At 36.1% G+C, this 17824-nt stretch overlaps 1 protein-coding gene across 3 annotated transcripts in view; it reads left to right on the top strand.

Annotated features, from left to right (window-relative positions):
* Positions 1 to 17824, top strand: part of LOC149779940 (alanine--tRNA ligase, cytoplasmic-like) — an 83208-nt gene that overhangs the window by 22738 nt on the left and 42646 nt on the right. For all 3 annotated transcript variants that reach the window (XM_089936632.1, XM_089936633.1, XM_089936635.1), the window contains exons 6-10: positions 3388 to 3532; positions 5818 to 5963; positions 9457 to 9604; positions 13615 to 13726; positions 16012 to 16136. In XM_089936632.1, coding sequence (XP_089792758.1) covers positions 3388 to 3532; positions 5818 to 5963; positions 9457 to 9604; positions 13615 to 13726; positions 16012 to 16136 — 676 coding nt within the window. The remainder of the gene's footprint in view (positions 1 to 3387; positions 3533 to 5817; positions 5964 to 9456; positions 9605 to 13614; positions 13727 to 16011; positions 16137 to 17824) is intronic.

Genomic DNA, 17824 nt, shown 5'->3' with positions numbered 1-17824 from the left:
CTTAGTGCCTTGTCAGCAGGTTGTTATAGTAACCCAATGACATCAGTTCTTAGTGTCTTGTCAGCAGGTTGTTATAGTAACCCAATGACATCAGTTCTTAGTGTCTTGTCAGCAGGTTGTTATAGTAACCCAATGACATCAGTTCTTAGTGTCTTGTCAGCAGGTTGTTATAATAACCCAATGACATCAGTTCTTAGTGTCTTGTCAGCAGGTTGTTATAGTAACCCAATGACATCAGTTCTTAGTGTCTTGTCAGCAGGTTGTTATAGTAACCCAATGACATCAGTTCTTAGTGTCTTGTCAGCAGGTTGTTATAGTAACCCAATGGCATCAGTTCTTAGTGTCTTGTCAGCAGGTTGTTATAGTAACCCAATGGCATCAGTTCTTAGTGTCTTGTCAGCAGGTTGTTATAATAACCCAATGGCATCAGTTCTTAGTGTCTTGTCAGCAGGTTGTTATAATAACCCAATGGCATCAGTTCTTAGTGCGTTGTCAGCAGGTTGTTATAATAACCCAATGGCATCAGTTCTTAGTGCGTTGTCAGCAGGTTGTTATAATAACCCAATGGCATCAGTTCTTAGTGCGTTGTCAGCAGGTTGTTATAATAACCCAATGACATCAGTTCTTAGTGCGTTGTCAGCAGGTTGTTATAATAACCCAATGACATCAGTTCTTAGTGCGTTGTCAGCAGGTTGTTATAATAACCCAATGACATCAGTTCTTAGTGCGTTGTCAGCAAGTTGTTATAATAACCCAATGACATCAGTTCTTAGTGTCTTGTCAGCAGGTTGTTATAATAACCCAGTGACATCAGTTCTTAGTGTGTTGTCAGCAGGTTGTTATAATAACCCAATGACATCAGTTCTTAAGTCATGTCTTCAAGGACAACAACTATTTAGGTTGATTGGGCAAATGAAATAAAGTTTTTAAAGTTGTTTATAATGAGTGTCCATAGAAAATTGTTCTGAAACTTGTCAAGTTCACATGGTTAAACAAGGTCAGAATTTAAAGATACAGAAGTCCTAAAACTTCCTTTTCATATGAATGTATTGTCCCCAGATGTTTTGAGCAGTATTTCCTTTTCATTAAAATGTATTGTCCCCAGATGTTTTGAGCAGTATTTCCTTTTCATTAGAATGTATTGTCCCCAGATGTTTTGATCAGTATTTCCTTTTCATATGAATGTATTTGTCCCCAGATGTTTTGAGCAGTATTTCCTTTTCATATGAATGTATTGTCCCCAGATGTTTTGAGCAGTATTTCCTTTTCATATGAATGTATTGTCCCCAGATGTTTTGAGCAGTATTTCCTTTTCATTAGAATGTATTGTCCCCAGATATTTTGAGCAGTATTTCGTTTTCATATGAATGTATTGTCCCAGATGTTTTGAGCAGTATTTCCTTTTCATTAGAATGTATTGTCTCCAGATGTTTTGAGCAATATTTTCTTTTCCTATCAATGTATTGTCCCCAGATTTTTTGAGCAGTATTTCCTGTTCATATGAATTACACCTTAGGTATCATTCTTGACTTGACAGTAAAGTATTAGGGTAACCAGATATGTTGCCAAAGAAAATAACGTGCTCATGAAACTGACTGTGATGATGAACCACCAAGAATGATTACATGAAAACACCGGGCACAGAAGTTCAAACTAGAAGACAGATCGGAAAAAGGTGAAACATTTGCCTTTTGTAGCGTAGCACATGGAGGAAGGTTGTTTGTAAAAAACAAACATTTTTCTACAAAGAAACACAAGGATTTAGCTGCCATGCAAAGTTCCTCAAAGAAAATTTCATTGTTCTTTGAGCCCAAATAGGAATTCTTGTTTAGATGTTGCTGTTATGAATACATAAACTAACTTTAGTGAATTCATTGAGGAGCATAATCTACAAATAAGTGTGGCAGATCATGCGAGGAAGTTGTTTGTAAAATGTTCCCTTACTCTAAAATAGCTGCCAAATACAGCTGTGCAAGGAGTAAAACTTAAGCAATTGTAAACAAACTTTCTTTAATAAAGAAGGAAATTATTGTTGACAATATAAAATGCAAAACCTTTTTAGTTGCCACAGATGGAAGTAGTGACTTAGATTTAAAGCAGTACCCAGTTGTAAGATATTTTGACAGTGACAATGAATGTAGCTAGATGTATTGTGTGGTAGTATCTACAACAATTTAAAAACTGTGGTGACTTATAAACTTGAAACAGTAGTTTTTCAAAAATAAAACTTTACTAATAAAGGTAAATAATGTGGTTGAAAGACATTTTCATCAGCACAAGTAGTTAAACAACCTACCACTCTGGTGGCCCACATATTTAGAACATCCACCTCAGATGTGAGAGGTTGTGGCTATGAGTCATACCAAAAGACTTATAAAAATGGTACTAGCAGCTGCCTTGCTTGGTACTTAGCAATAAGAAGTTAGTGTTAGGACTGGTTGGCCTGGTGTCAGGATAATGTGACTGGGTGGGACATGATGCTGCATGTTTGAGGCATGATGCCCCAGTGCTAGACATCTTAATAAACTCTAACAAAATGCAGACATCATAGTGATATGACTGAAAAATTGTTAAAGCTACGTTAAAACTCAACCACTCCGTGGCCTAGTGGTTAGAGTGTCCACCTCAGATGCGGGAGGTTGTGGGTTTGATCCCCCGCCGAGTCATACCAAAGACTTAAAAAACTGGTACGAAGAGCTGCCTTGCTTGGCGCTCAGCATTAAGAGGTTAGTGTTAGGACTGGTCGGCCTGGTGTCAGGATAATGTGACTGGGTGGGACATCATGCCACATGTTTGCGGCATGATGCTGCAGTGCTAGACATCACTATAAACTGCCACACTGCAGACATTGTAGCGATATGACTGAAAAATTGTTAAAGCCACATTAAAAAATATAAAAATCCAAATCACACGTTAAAAGTCCAAAACACATGCACATACACACTTGAAGCAACCTGGTGTATAATGTGTAATGTGCACTGCAACCATTTCTCATCAGTTTCAGCATTTTACTAGTAATGCCACTTTCATTGTGAAAATAATGCATCAAAAAGAATTAACACAAAATGTACTACTAAACTTTCTCCAGAAGCAGAGATATAGAAATACATAAAATAATTGAAATGGTGGTTTTCTGTTATTGACAGCTGTGTTCATGCTCATTTACATGCTTACTGATTCCTTAATTATTTACAATCAGGAAACTCAATTAAACCTTTTACATATGTAAACATTGCAGCCTTGCACTGGTTTACATGTGTCCATTATGCAGTGTCTTTTTATCATCAGATGTCCTGTATATGGATATATCTGCAGTGGCAGATTTCACTGTATTTTAGAGAAAAACATTCAGTTTACTAATAAAGATTCATTTACACATTGTTATAGAGAATCCGCTACTGTGCTAAAGCGTCTGCCAAAGCCCCATGTTGACTGTGGTATGGGATTGGAGAGATTGGTCTCTGTCATTCAGTGCAAATCATCAAATTACGACACTGATCTGTTCCTGGCTCTCTTCGATGCAATTCAGAAGGTAAGAAAAACTGGATACCATGTATACTCGCTTACAAGTTGGGTCAAACTGCAAACAGCATAGACCCTGATCTGCCAGTTCATTATGTGCCATTTGGTCAGGATCTATTTTGTTTGTTTTATTGGTCACTCCTAGCAAACTGCATAGACCCAGATCTGCCAGCACATTAAGTGATGGCAGAACCTTGTATGTGCAGTTTTGCAGTTTGATCTGACTTATATGTGAGTATATATATATATATATATATATATATATATATATATATATGGTATGTCTAAACTGTCTAGATCCACCCTTTCATACAATACTTTTTTTGTTTCTGGGTGTCTTTTGAAGGATGGTTGTATATTGACATGGCTTTTTCAGTACAAGACTTCTTACTATTTGTGGTTGGTCCAATATTCAAATGATGACATTATGACCTGGAATATAAAAATCTTGTTACAGCTACTTTTTCTCAATAGGTGGCCAATTCATTTTTTTAAAATAAAAAATCAAACAAGCACTTTTTGCTTGCCATATATAATTTTTCCAATAATAAAATGATACTGATTCAAACTTAGCATGTGGGTATACATGGACATTGTCCGAGGCAAGTTCAGTGATCTAACCGTATTATGAGGTTCAAGGTAAAAGACCATGACAACTTTTTTAATATTGCGCTTAAAGGCAATTTGTGAAACGTTAACTCAGACATGTAAGAAGATTTCAGTTCCATATTTGGTATGTCAGAGTTCCTGAAGAAACTCAAGAGATGGTTTCAGTGTTCAGAAGTTGAAAATAATGAAAGCACACACAGATCATGGATTGCTGGAAATGATTTTTGGAAAGTAGTCTACTAGAGTGTCAGTTCGTTATTGGGACTCTTGATGAAACTTTTGATTATCAGCTCACAACATGAAATGGTCATGCATTGCTAATAGGCAGTTCATATGTGTCATTATTACTAATTGTGTCTTACATGCATTAGATTGAAATATACAGGTTCAAAATTTATGGACAGCTCTGGTTCCCAAAGTGCGGGAGTTCACAGGTTCGAACCCTGGCTGAGTCATATCAAAGACTTATTTTAAAAAGTGGTACTAGCAGCTCCCTTGCTTGGAACTCAGCATTAAGAGGTTAGTATTAGGACTGGTTGACCTGGTGTTAGGATAATGTGACTGGGTGTGACATGATGCTACATGTCTTTGGCATGATGCCCCAGTGCTAGAAGACATCAGTATAAACTGCCACACTGCAGACATTGTAGCAGTATGACTGAAAGATTGTTAAAGCTGTGTTAGAACTCAAAATGACACACACAAATTGTATGGTTGTGATGTAATTATTTTCATCAACGAATGTAAGCTTTTAAATATGCGAACACCTTACAGCATACATAAAACCTGCCTTTTGAATATGTGAACACCTTACAGCATACATAAAACCTGCCTTTTGAATATGTGAACACCTTACAACATACATAAAACCTGCCTTTTGAATATGTGAACACTTACAGCCTACATAAAACCTGCCTTTTGAATATGTGAACACCTTACAGCATACATAAAACCTGCCTTTTGAATATGTGAACACCTTACAACATACATAAAACCTGCTTTTGAATATGTGAACACTTACAGCATACATAAATCCTGCCTTTTGAATATGTGATCACCTTACAGCATACATAAAACCTGCCTTTTGAATATGTGAACACCTTTCAGCATACATAAAACCTGCCTTTTGAATATGTGAACACCTTACAGCATACATAAAACATGCCTTTTGCAGTCATCTCCAGATGGAGAACAACTGCTCATTAAAAACAAAACTCATTTTCTTAAATTTGCTGTATATTTTACTTGTATGTAAAGGAGACCCATCCATAAAGGACCAAATATGTGGTCAGTCTGTGTGGTCTTCTTAAAGATAGCTACATTGTACACAGTGCTGTTGCTATGTAAAACACGTAGTCTTTAAACCCTTTTATTGAAGTAGATTGAGATATTTTAGTGAAATTTTAAAAAAACTCAGATTTAAAATTGGCTAAGAATTATTTCTTATCCCAAACTTTGTTGATTACAGTTAGATATAAGGGTTTTTTGATGTTTTCATTAAAAGATTCCTGAATATTGGCATTAATTTCTTAATATCTTCCTAATACATGACCAAACTTGAATGATTTGTTGTCATGTTTGTATATTGTGCATACTTCTATCTGTGACATTTAAGATTTTCAGTTTTATGCTATCAAGGTTGTAGAATATTATGTTGTTGTTAATATCTCTCTGGTAAATTCACAGGGGACAGGGGCTCGTGCATACACAGGGAAGGTTGGTAAACAAGATGTGGATGGAGTAGACATGGCCTACCGAGTACTTGCTGACCATGCTCGCACATTAACCGTTGCCTTGGCAGATGGAGGCAGACCAGACAACACGGGCAGAGGGTACTCAGTCTTCATTCTAATTGATACTTTGCTTCCACCCCTCCATACTTTACACAGACCTGCCAACCCTTATGATTTTGTCGTCTTACAAAAATGACCTTTAAAATATGGACTTAAGTATAAAAGCACAAACTATGGAAAAAAATGATTGTTGCCCAAAAAAGTCTGGATAATTGGTTTATCTGTGTTTGATTTGGATCTGGGTTTCATATTAGAATTAGTGGAATTAGTCTGGGAACCAGGCTAACTTTACAGCAGTACCTCAGATGCTTTAAACTACACATATTTTTTTCATGCAAAGTGTCTGCATGATGAAACTGTCGATTATAGAACTTTTTAAAAATGGCATCCAGCATTGTATGTTGAAGATGAAAGGAAAAATAAGGCTCTTAAAATGTGTTAAGAATCGACAATGAAAAATAAATAAAAAGGATTATCCAGATTCTTGTGAATAAAAGCAGGAAGGGGCACAATTGCATTAATTGGACATCAGATGGCAATTTGATTATGTCTCATGGAGGGAGGAGATATGATCACTGTCATCATGTGAAATATAATTTTTTTTCACGAATTTTGTCAAGTTGAGAGATAGAAACAAGCCATTGAACTAGCTGCATAGCATTTGGAACTGAAGTTTGTGCAATGGTACTAGTGGTAAATAAGGTCTGTGTGTACTTTACCAAAGTTTCATGAACATAATGTTTTCCATTGCAGCGTGTTTCCAGTACCGAACTTTTACCTATGCTCTCCAGCATTACAATAGCAGTTTATGATATTTCATTACACCTTATGAAAACTGGTCAGACTTAACGGAGAAAAAAAATCAGCTGCCTTACTGTGAGACAGTCTCGTCATGATTGGCAGGTCTGCTTTACAATTTATGCATTTGTATGTTTGGCATAAAACTGCTGATTGATCACATCCAGATTTTGTTGGCAAATGTAAGGTTATATTTCAAGTACATAATCTTATAATAAAATAAGATTTCATCATCTGTCTTGCAGATCCAGTCCACTCAAGCAAAAACCCATGTTGACACCATCTTGTTGTTTGTTTTAGCATATGTTATTGTAGGGTTTAATGCCATTTTTCAGCACACAATAGGCTATACATGGCGGCCGGTATTAATGATGGAGGAAGAACCCTGGAAAGAACCACTGACCCATGAGATTATTTTAGCATATAAAGAGTTAAAATTACCAAGACAAATGAGAGTGATCTCCCCTTGAACTGTGAACTTGGCATAAAATCCCATAATTTTTCAGTTATTACGTTCACTTGCACTTAGTCCGCATGCTCTTCAGTTGCCTAATAGATGAATTTCAGTTTTGTGGTGTGTTTTTCAAGTTTGAGTTATCCAAGGAGTAGTTTTCTCATCACATTGGAATAATATTTTATTTATTTTCTTGTCAAATTTTGCTATATCATCAATGTAGAAACACATTTTGTATTAGTTTTCTTTTCTTTTTTTTTTTACAACATTGTGCCATCTTAAATCTGTTTTGAAGGTCAGTGTTTTTTGTTATTGATCTCAGTTCTCGATTATTGTATTTTATTTTTTAAGTAAACAATCATTTATTCTCAGTATTAAGATTATTTCCTTCTAGTAAGCTTACTGTAGTGCTTGTATCATGTTGTCTGTGTATGCCATTGTTTTATTCTTTCTAATTACAAGTAACAATATGAAGGATTAAATGTAGGGTTTACAATATATTTAAACAACAGAAGATTACATGCTGGCAGACCATGCTTGGGAATTCTGTACACTTTGCTAGAGGACGGATGGGCAATGTTTTAGGCCATACAATTAGCCTGTGGCTAATGAACGAGCCAGAAAACATTTCAGTAAGGATGTGGATGCTATCAGCTATGCTCCACCAGTACTACAAGATAAGGAAAAGGCCTAGTATTCTTTGCTGACCTTGCCACCACTTTCATTGGGACCTGTCATTAGTTAGACTTGTATCTTGCACTCTCTTCATTTCTAAATGCTCATGATGAAACCTATATTTATCATTATAGACACATCCTTGATGACATCTTCTGTTTTAGGGAAAACCATATCAGCCACAACATTTTTTGGATCTGCACATGTTTGAAACATGCTTTCAATTCTGCACCAAAGAGTCAGGTGACGATTTCAGTAATGAGTTTTCCAAACTCAGGTCTGTAAAAGGAAATTCCTTAAATATAACAAATTCTCAGTTGTTTTCAGTTAGAGCTAGGATAAGCTCTGAAAAGGCGTTTTTACTAAAAATTTACTTTCATTATCAACCATCATGGCCTTCCAAACTCGTATGTACTCAATTTTATGTTCACCCATTTCCAGACTGGTTCCCATTCATCCTGATCATTAGTACCATGAGTTGTATATGAAGGGTTGGATTTTCAAGTATTCCACATCATGATTTAGAGGAATTGTGGCCCCGGAATATCCACCTTACTCTAACTTTGGTTTGCCAACACTAATTTCTCTCATTATGGTCATTGAGTAAATTCTAGTGAGCACTTTGTGATCTGTCTATCTCTGATAGCTCAAGTCCATCTAGCTAATCAAGAATTTCAGTTGCATTTCTGTCAAAAATAGCTTCTTTCAGGACAGGTGAATTTTGGTATGAATTGTGTTTTATCCATTTTTACTTAGAGATTGATGGTATTTCAATTTACATTGTGGTTTTTTAAAAAAATAGGTTTCACGTAGGATATTGCTCCATTACGACTCAGATTCGGGTGCTCCATAAAGATTTAAATACTAGGCACTCCATCAGGTTTTCCGATTCATGGTTGTGCTATTAGGATTTGAAATCTGGACAGATGATCTCAGGTGCAAGATGATCTCGAGGCCTGTAGATATTTTGCTTTGAGATTGCCCTGTTGGTGGTGGTCAGCAGTCTCTTGTGTAAATTGACACACCTGGATACAATTTTCCTGGTCTCTTTGTAAACAGGGAGTTTGTTGTTAGGCAGTAGCACAATCTTATGTTTTGACGTTTATTAACCAGGCCATCCAGTGTCTTTGGTTGTAAGTTACATCTCATCTGATGGCCATTGTTGTAGATGAGCTAGATATGGGTGCTAATGCACTCTTATAAAGACTTTTTAGGCACACAGTAGATTTGGGATCTAGTGGAAGGCAATTGTTTCTTTCCAAGTAGGTGCAATGTCGGTCAATTTTTCTTTGCATCTACAATGAACTTCTGAGTTAAAATTCCCAAAATGGACATAATTTCTGTGCTTATCAGCAATTTTTAATCAGATTTTCCATTTGAGAACAAACCACATAAGAGATGAGATGAGGTTGCACTATATCTTAAAATTAGTGGCTTGTCCCTTTGACCTTTCAACTTTTAGTTTTAATGTTCAAGAAGGTCTAGTTTACTTGACCAAAAAAAAGGATGTATGCATACTGCTGGTATGGATGTCTGTTATTTTTTTTAAAAAACAAAAGAAATGCATATAAAGTGTACTTTTCTTCCTTTTTCTTCTGTAATCAGATATGTCCTAAGGAGGATTTTGCGGCGTGCTGTTCGCTATGCCACAGAGAAATTGAATGCCAAACCAGGCTTTTTTGCTTCCCTGGTTGATACAGTTCTCCAGCTTCTGGGAGATGCCTTCCCAGAAATCATGAAGGATCCAGAAATGGTTAGTTCACTTGCAGTTTGATAACAGTGATTGAATGAGTTATTTTCTTCTCTTAATAACAGTGATTGAAACATTTATTTTTCTGTATAAATAAGAGTGATTGAAACAGCTATTTTCAGCTGTTTTGGCACATTCCGCGTTGATACAATGTTACGGATTTAGGCTAGCTACATTATATAACAGTCGGAAGATAAGGTCCTTACAAATAACATACAAGTGACAAGTCATATACTCTCTTCTTTAGCTGGTGATAAGAATGGCAAAATAAAAAATACTTATAGTTTTACATCCTGGGTTTCCTCAAAATGTATTTTATTTCTGCAAATCCGACATGAGCCATGTCATAGGTTTTCAATCTGGATTACACATTTCGAAAGTGTACTGTAATTTTGATGATAAGTGCAGTTGCATCCTCCTTACTGCACTCAAAATGAAATAAGCATTAAATTCCATAGCGTCTTTTTGATAATTGCGATTGAAAGACTTCATATTTTTCCCACATTATGATTTAAAACATCCAATGACAAAAACAGAAACACATTTGCAGATGTAAACACGCTTCTCCCGCGCCACTTCAATCAGATGTATTTCATGTATAATTTGCACAGATGAATCCAGCCCAAAATCACAAACTTTCGTCGAATCGAAACAAAATACCAAAATGTATTCATTCCAGATCAAATGGAAAAGTTGTTGCAATGCGCATTCATTCTCAATATGACTGCAAATTTAAATTTTAACTAGACACTCCATTTTCTTTCGAAAGTTATGTCAAGCGCACGACTAAGTTCAAATTTATCTGGGCGGAGTTATGTGCACATTAATAATGATGTCATTGTGTAATGACAAATCTGCGCTTGTGTATTTAGTTTGGAATATGGCATTCATTCATTTATGTTGTTTCTTGTAGTGTATTTTGTTTATATAATTAAACCTTAGGTAGAATAAAAAATGAGCATATAATAAAAAGGTTACTGCATTTTAATGGAAAAATATTTTAAAATCGTTTTCTCGGAAGGATATACTGCACTTCCAAGGTCGTGCAGTATTCCATCCCAAAACTCGTTCATATTTTCCCATACAAATGCAGTAACCTATAATTATCATGTGTAATTCATCACAAGTCCGTATGAGTTATCATCATGATAGCTAAAACATTGACAAATTCAACATTTAAAGGATTTATATGATTGCTCATTTCAGATGAAACATTTTCTGTCTTTTATGAGCTTTGGCAAGTGAAATATTTAAATTCCTTAATAAGTTGCCCTAAATTCCCTTGAACAGTATGCTTTTTTTACATGATGCATGACATACTTAATAATTATGGATAAATATTTTTTTTATAAAACAGTATTCATATGATAAATTTACTTCTTATGATGATCTTCTACAAAGCGTTCATTATTAGCTTTCTGGTGTTGAAAATGATGAATATAAATGTGTCTTTAGGGATCCAAACATTATCTAGCAAAATGCACTTACAGTATTGATAATTCATTATGCCCTTTTAATAATGTATATAGTAACCTTTTTTAATTGCATGTAACTTATTTGCATAAAATTTCCATCCTCAAAATATTGTCTTGGTGAGAAATTAATCACCTATTTTTACTTGAATATCTTGCACATTTTCAAAACTAAATGTATGAAAATTATTGTTCTTATGCAAATACAAAATCTTTGTTAGACTGTGGCTTTATACCATGATGCAGAATTTGTTTCATTAATTGTATGTCCAATAATTGATCAGAGTTTACAATGAATTATGTTTTCCCCAAGCTTTAAATGTGACCCTTACCATCTTATCGTTTTGCTTTTAACTCTTTGATTTTATTATCACTGTTTGAAAAGAAACTTTTTGTCACTTCAAAATAATTGTACATATAACCTTTGTATGTTGCTAGGTAGCCTAACAGTGATGATGTACCATAAAAATACAAACAGTCAATCAATCAATCTTCAGGTACTCTGCTTTTAAGAGTTATTGACCCATCATGTCAACAATTATAGAAATATAGGTTTTCTATTCCTACAAGGGTGTGTCAGCTTCACAAAGTGTCGCTGTGTTGTGATCACCTTGTTAACCATACCTAGGGTTACATAGAGATACACATGCTCCTCCTGTGCATGGATGTCTGGAACCTTCTTTAATGGACAGTCACATCAGAGATCACTTTCACAGCATTCTGGGAAAGAGCAATATCCTCTGAAACATCCTGTCTGGGTGGACTGTATGAACTAAATGGAATGGTCTCTACACTAGTTGGTAGCAGATGCACTTTTTCATCTGTTGTGGAGACCAATAGCACACTTATCTGCTATGTGCCTGAACAAAAGTGCCCTCATTATGTGTCCCTAATGCTAGATCAAATTCAGTGGGCTTAGACAGTGGATGCTTTCAGTGTGTAGTGGGATTGTCTGTACACATACAACTTCCCCTGTTTAAAACTAATCCATCATGTTCTTTACCTGATAGCTTCCCTGTTGCCTCAATGATTCTGGTTCATAGGTCTCCTCAGTCAGTTGGTACAGGAGATTACATCTGAGAAGTGTACCTGCTGTCCCAGCACAGTGAGTCACACCACAGAAGACCAGTTTTCATGCAAGGTTGCCAACTGCAGTGCCTAGGCCAGGAGACCATCTTTATCCCATGTTTATGATGTTAAGTGGAGAGTCTTCTGTGATTGGTGCAATAGGAAATACCTTGATCCTATCTGTTTCCCTTTAACTATAGATGCAGATTTTCTTCTCTTTCCTATCTATCATTAAGGCTTATAATTCCACCCTTTCTAATACTTTCAGTTTCTTTTGGAGTAGTTTGCCATTGGGTGGGATCCTCATCTTTCAGGTTGGGTATTATGAACTTCAGAGACCAGTATCTTGCTCAGTAATGACTAGATGGAACTTTTCATATTCTTTACGCATTATTTAAACCCCTGTGAACTGTTGAGTGAAGCTTCCTTCAAGAACCTTACCCAAAAGAGAGTCTTGCTCCTCTCTTAAGCATCACTGAAAAGAAAGAGTGAATTTCGTGCCTTGTCAATGGAATAAGGTTGTTTATGGTTCGGTGTGCTAAGATTCAGTTTCTTTTCATTACCAGCCTTGATTTCTGGCTGAGAATCAGCTACCCTCTTGTTGAGGTTCTCAGTCTCAATCTTTTTTCAAGGGATGATCAAGATAGGTTCCTTTATCCAATTAGAGCATCAAGTTTTTTTTAGTTCCACTAAAAGGAGAAAGAAAGGTCAGAATCGTCTCTTTTTCCCAGTCAGGGGTTTCTCTATTTCAGTAGTAATCATTTTCAGGTAGATTGTCCTCACTATTGAGAAAACTTATCAGTCTCTCACTGCAAGGGATCTTTCTTTCATGAGAATTAAATTTCATGAGGTGTGGGCTACTACTGCATCCTGGCATGCTCCTGTTAGGATGATATATGCATTTTAGTGGTATCACTCTACCTTTTCCTTCTTTTATCTTTGATCTTTGGTGTGCCAAAAGTGAGGGTACTTGCCTGTTGGGTTTAGGCATAACAGTACAAGATTGACAAGCAGTCTACCAGCTTACAGTTGGAACATTCATACAGTATAAAGGTGTTGGCCTTTTTTTCTTATACCAGTTTTTGTTTTTTGAGGTCATTCAGCCTTCCTCATAACTGGTAAATTTAACAATGAAATAATAGAGTGTAATATATTATTGCTAATTAAAATGCAGTTGGTGGGGGTGGGTTAAAACTAATTTTAATAACATTATACCTAACCTGCAAAGACTCCCACCCTAATGGCCTATATTCTTGATTTAGGTTGAAAGAGGAAGATATTCTTTATTTTGGATGTGACTAAGGAATGACATAATTAATAGGACATAGACCAGGCAATATTCATTGTTGTAAACAGTATATTGTTGTATATAATTTTAGTATAAGTGGAGCTGACTTTGTTTAATTTCATAAAAGTTGGGCTTGTACATATAAATTACATCTTTAATATTCTTGAAATCATTTTTTCTGACAGGTGAAAAGCATAATTAATGAGGAAGAAGCTCAGTTCTTGAAGACCTTATCAAGAGGTCGACGTTTACTGGAGAGAACAATAGGAAAATTAGGGGACACAAATGTATTCCCTGGTAAGTAGCATCCTCAGCTATTGTTACATTAATCTCATTTGAGAATTTTGTAGTCATTAATTCATTTCAGTTTTGTGTCTCATTTGCATTCAATAATGATGAAACATAAGTATCTCTCTTCAGGCAGCAACAGGATCATTGGCGTTAAGGTTCCACTTGAAACTTTTGCCAGTCGTGTACATCGTAATATGACATGCATTCACGATGCTGCATTCCATGACAACTTCATTTTGATGACTTTTTCATGTCATTTTTGCTGCATAGATTATTTTCTGTACCTTTTAATTGGGGCACCGAGAAAAGGATTGCATATTTTGGATGTTGGGTGTCCCAAAAAGTCTGGGACAAAGAAAATAATTTCCAACAAAACCGGCCAAAAAGATGGGGTTTGGGTTTGGTAGGGTAAGATTGATTACTGTTTGCAGTTCTGGAGTCATCCAGTTAATGATTGTGTTTGTAATGTAGCTACAACAAAATTAAAATCTTTTCTGTCTGTATAGCAATAATGTTTTGACATCTTTTATGTTAATGAAACTGCTTCCAAACATGAAAATGCCCACATCAAAACAACAGTTTGTCACTATCAATGCAGTTGGAATTTCTAGAACCAACTTGTATGATCAGCTTAACTAGTAAATTGAACAAAGACTATGTCATAGCACTGATGTAGTACAACCAGTAAATATGATTTCCTTTCTTAACATTTCTTAAGTGATAGTCCAAGGTGTATCCACAGTGATGTTCACTACCATTTTCATGCAGAATGTAGCCCGTCATTGTTAACACTGTAACGGACCATTGATAGATGGTGTGAGTATTATTGCCGTGTCTTACTATTACGACTGAAATCTCCATACCAGTATCGGCATGTGTTTGTTGGTATCCAGCAGGGTGAACAGTATTTATTCAGAAACAGTTTTCAATGACAAACAGACAAGGTCCTTGTCATTTACCTAAATGGACAATTAATATATTAAAGCATCTTATTAAAATGGGATATCTGAAAGTAAATGTAGAAATTTTGTAATCTACTAAACCAGCGGTTCCCAGTCTTTGTTTGGCTGCGACCCTAAAAAATATTTTTTTATGTGCTTCATGACCAAGTTTCCACATTTTGATAAGTTTTACCACTCTAAAAAGAAATCCTGGCGACCTTTCAGAACATCCTCAAGACCCAGATTTGGGTTGCAACCCAGGGGTTGGGAGCCTCCATACTTAATAGCTATATTTTCTTTGATTCTTGATATCTGTTAATTAACACACCAATGTATTAAATGTGTATTTTAATAAAATATTTTACAATTTATAAGCATCAACTATGATTTGCAAGAGATGTACCATCTTAAAATGTCACAAAAGACACAGCATACATAGAATGTATTCATATGATTTTCATTGTTAAAGGAAACAATATTGGGAATTAATTATTATACATACCCATTTTATGAATTTGATCTTTTAGTAAATGTTGTGCTTTTCTCTGGAAAAAGAAATAAATTTTAAAATGGAAATTCTTATTGCAACCAATACAAAATTTTCTTTTATCAGCATTGTCAGTCATTTTCTCTCTTATCAGCATTGTCATTGATATCAGCATTGTCATTGATATCAGCATTGTCATTGATAACTTGCAAATAATAACTGGCTTAAGAAACCATATTTTTCCACAAGATATTTATCTAAGGCTATGGTTGATGTCTTAAAATGGCAACAGGTGACAGTCTTTTTTATGTCGTTGTTAATCAAGTTTCCAATATCAGGCACTGTATACAATTCTATACTCGATCAAGTTTCCAATATCAGGCACTGTATACAATTCTATACTCAATCAAGTTTCCAATATCAGGCAAGGTAGACAATTCTATACTCAATCAAGTTTCCAATATCAGGCACTGTATACAATTCTATACTCTTTTGTTTCCTCGTTCAAAACTGAGGGTAATTAGTGTGTTTAGAAATTAGGGTACAAAATGAAAATACTGATCAGGACTGACCAACATCTGAGGGTGGATTAAAAAATTGTGATAATATCAAAAAAGTCTGAAACTTAAGAGTGGCAGTACTTACTGTTGTCTTAGGTTCTAGTTTTGCAGGCACAATTCAGCAGTTTCACAAACCATTGTGAATATTTAACTGCTGCTGCATGGATATAATATATTCTCAAGCATTTTTTAAATCCCATTTTAGATTTTACAAATGGTATTTCAAAAAAGGAAAAATGCCAAACTTGTGCACTGGGAAATTTTTTCCATTGAGGCTTATGAAACACATTTCTTTCATTGTAGGTGACATTGCATGGCGATTGTATGATACATATGGGTTTCCTGTGGATCTGACTTCACTTATGACAGAAGAGAAGGGCCTCCGTATTGATATGAATGTCTATGAAGAATCCAAGAAACAATCACAGGTAGATTCACTTTTATGACATGAACATCCATGAAGAGTCCAATAAACATCAGGGGTATATTCACTTTTGTTGACTGACTGTGGGAAGTCAGTCCAGATTATATTGAAGAACTCTGTTCAGGTGCCTTAACGTCACAAATGAGAAGAGGGTACCAAATGATCCATCCTGTGTTTGCTGGTTTGGCAGTTTCTTCATTGGTGCTGAAACATCAGATGAACACACAAATCACAGTCTCACAGACTCAATGTCATGGCCAACATTCCAGAATGGGATCGGTTATCCATTTTGAAAATGGTCCCTTTATCCATTGGATTTGGGGGCGTCTGTTCAACAGTTTTGCAACATGGTGGACTCACAAATTGCTCATCTTTGTCTCACCAGTTGTGGACCCAGAAACTTGGGCCATAAATGCACTGTCAATCATTTGGGAGGGGTTATGGGTTGTTGTCTACTCTCCCCCACCCCATTGGTCTTTGTACTGAAAATGATACAGATAATTAGGGGTCATAATTACAAGATAATTTGGTTAGTTCCTCTCAGATGGGACAAGTCCTGGGTCAATGATATACTCACTTCCTTGATAGACCTAACAGGAGGATTACAGCTGAATCTTCTCAAACAACCATGTTGCAGGTGTTCCACCCCTGCCTGGACCATCTTCTCAAACAACCATGGTTGCAGGTGTTCCACCCCTGCCTGGACCATCTTCTCAAACAGCCATGGTTGCAGGTGTTCCACCCCTGCCTCAAGCTGAATCTTCTCAAACAGCCATGGTTGCAGGTGTTCCACCCCTGCCTCAAGCTGAATCTTCTCAAACAACCATGGTTGCAGGTGTTCCACCCCTGCCTCAAGCTGAATCTTCTCAAACAACCATGGCTGCAGGTGTTCCCCCCTGCCTCGACCATCTTCTTCACACCTGGCATTCATCAGAACAGCTTTGTGTGAGAAAGAATTTAGACTTTGATTATGGCATGAATCTTGAGAGCAAGAAGGCTCTCCACTCTGAAGGCTTATGAGGGAAGTGGCATGTTTTCAGGGACTGGTAGTACGTCAGTAACATTGACCCTTTGACTGCAATTTCTCTCAACTAGTTGGATTTTTTCTCAAGCTATTCAAGGACAAAAAGTTGGCACCCATTACCATCAAAGGGTACAGCTTTATATCTGACACATTCAGGTACCATGGTAGAAGAGGTAATGGTCATGATAAAGACCTATCAGACCTACTAGCCAGTTTAGATTTGAAAGGACCAAAATCTCTCACCTTGTTTCCAAAATGGAATCTGTCCTTTATCTTAAATGTGCTCAGTTCAGAGGAATTAAAGCCATTAGCCCAAACCTCGCTCAAGCTGTTACCATACAGAACCTTCATACTCCTTCAGACAGCAGACTGTGTGTGGGGTTCTCAGCACAGAACAGTATTTACACACAGATAAGGAACAGATTACCTCAGAAACAATCAACAGATTAATATTTGTACAACTACAGATGATATCTTGTGAGGTTTTTATTTCAATAGAGCCCATTCAGAGTGGAGCAGGAAGAAAGATATTTGATAATATTAAACTATGGGTATTTTCTCCCTCTCATTTTAATCTACTTCCCCCTTATTTTGGCAACAAAGCGGGAGAGTTTCCCTTTGGATAAAGTCCTGGCAGCATCTTTGATAATACACTGGCAGATCAGGGT

The sequence above is a fragment of the Sinohyriopsis cumingii genome, chromosome 16, assembly GCF_028554795.1.
Source record: "Sinohyriopsis cumingii isolate HCF-2022 chromosome 16, ASM2855479v2, whole genome shotgun sequence".
In the NCBI taxonomy this organism is placed as follows: domain Eukaryota; kingdom Metazoa; phylum Mollusca; class Bivalvia; order Unionida; family Unionidae; genus Sinohyriopsis; species Sinohyriopsis cumingii.
This window is presented reverse-complemented; position numbering and strand designations above follow the sequence as displayed.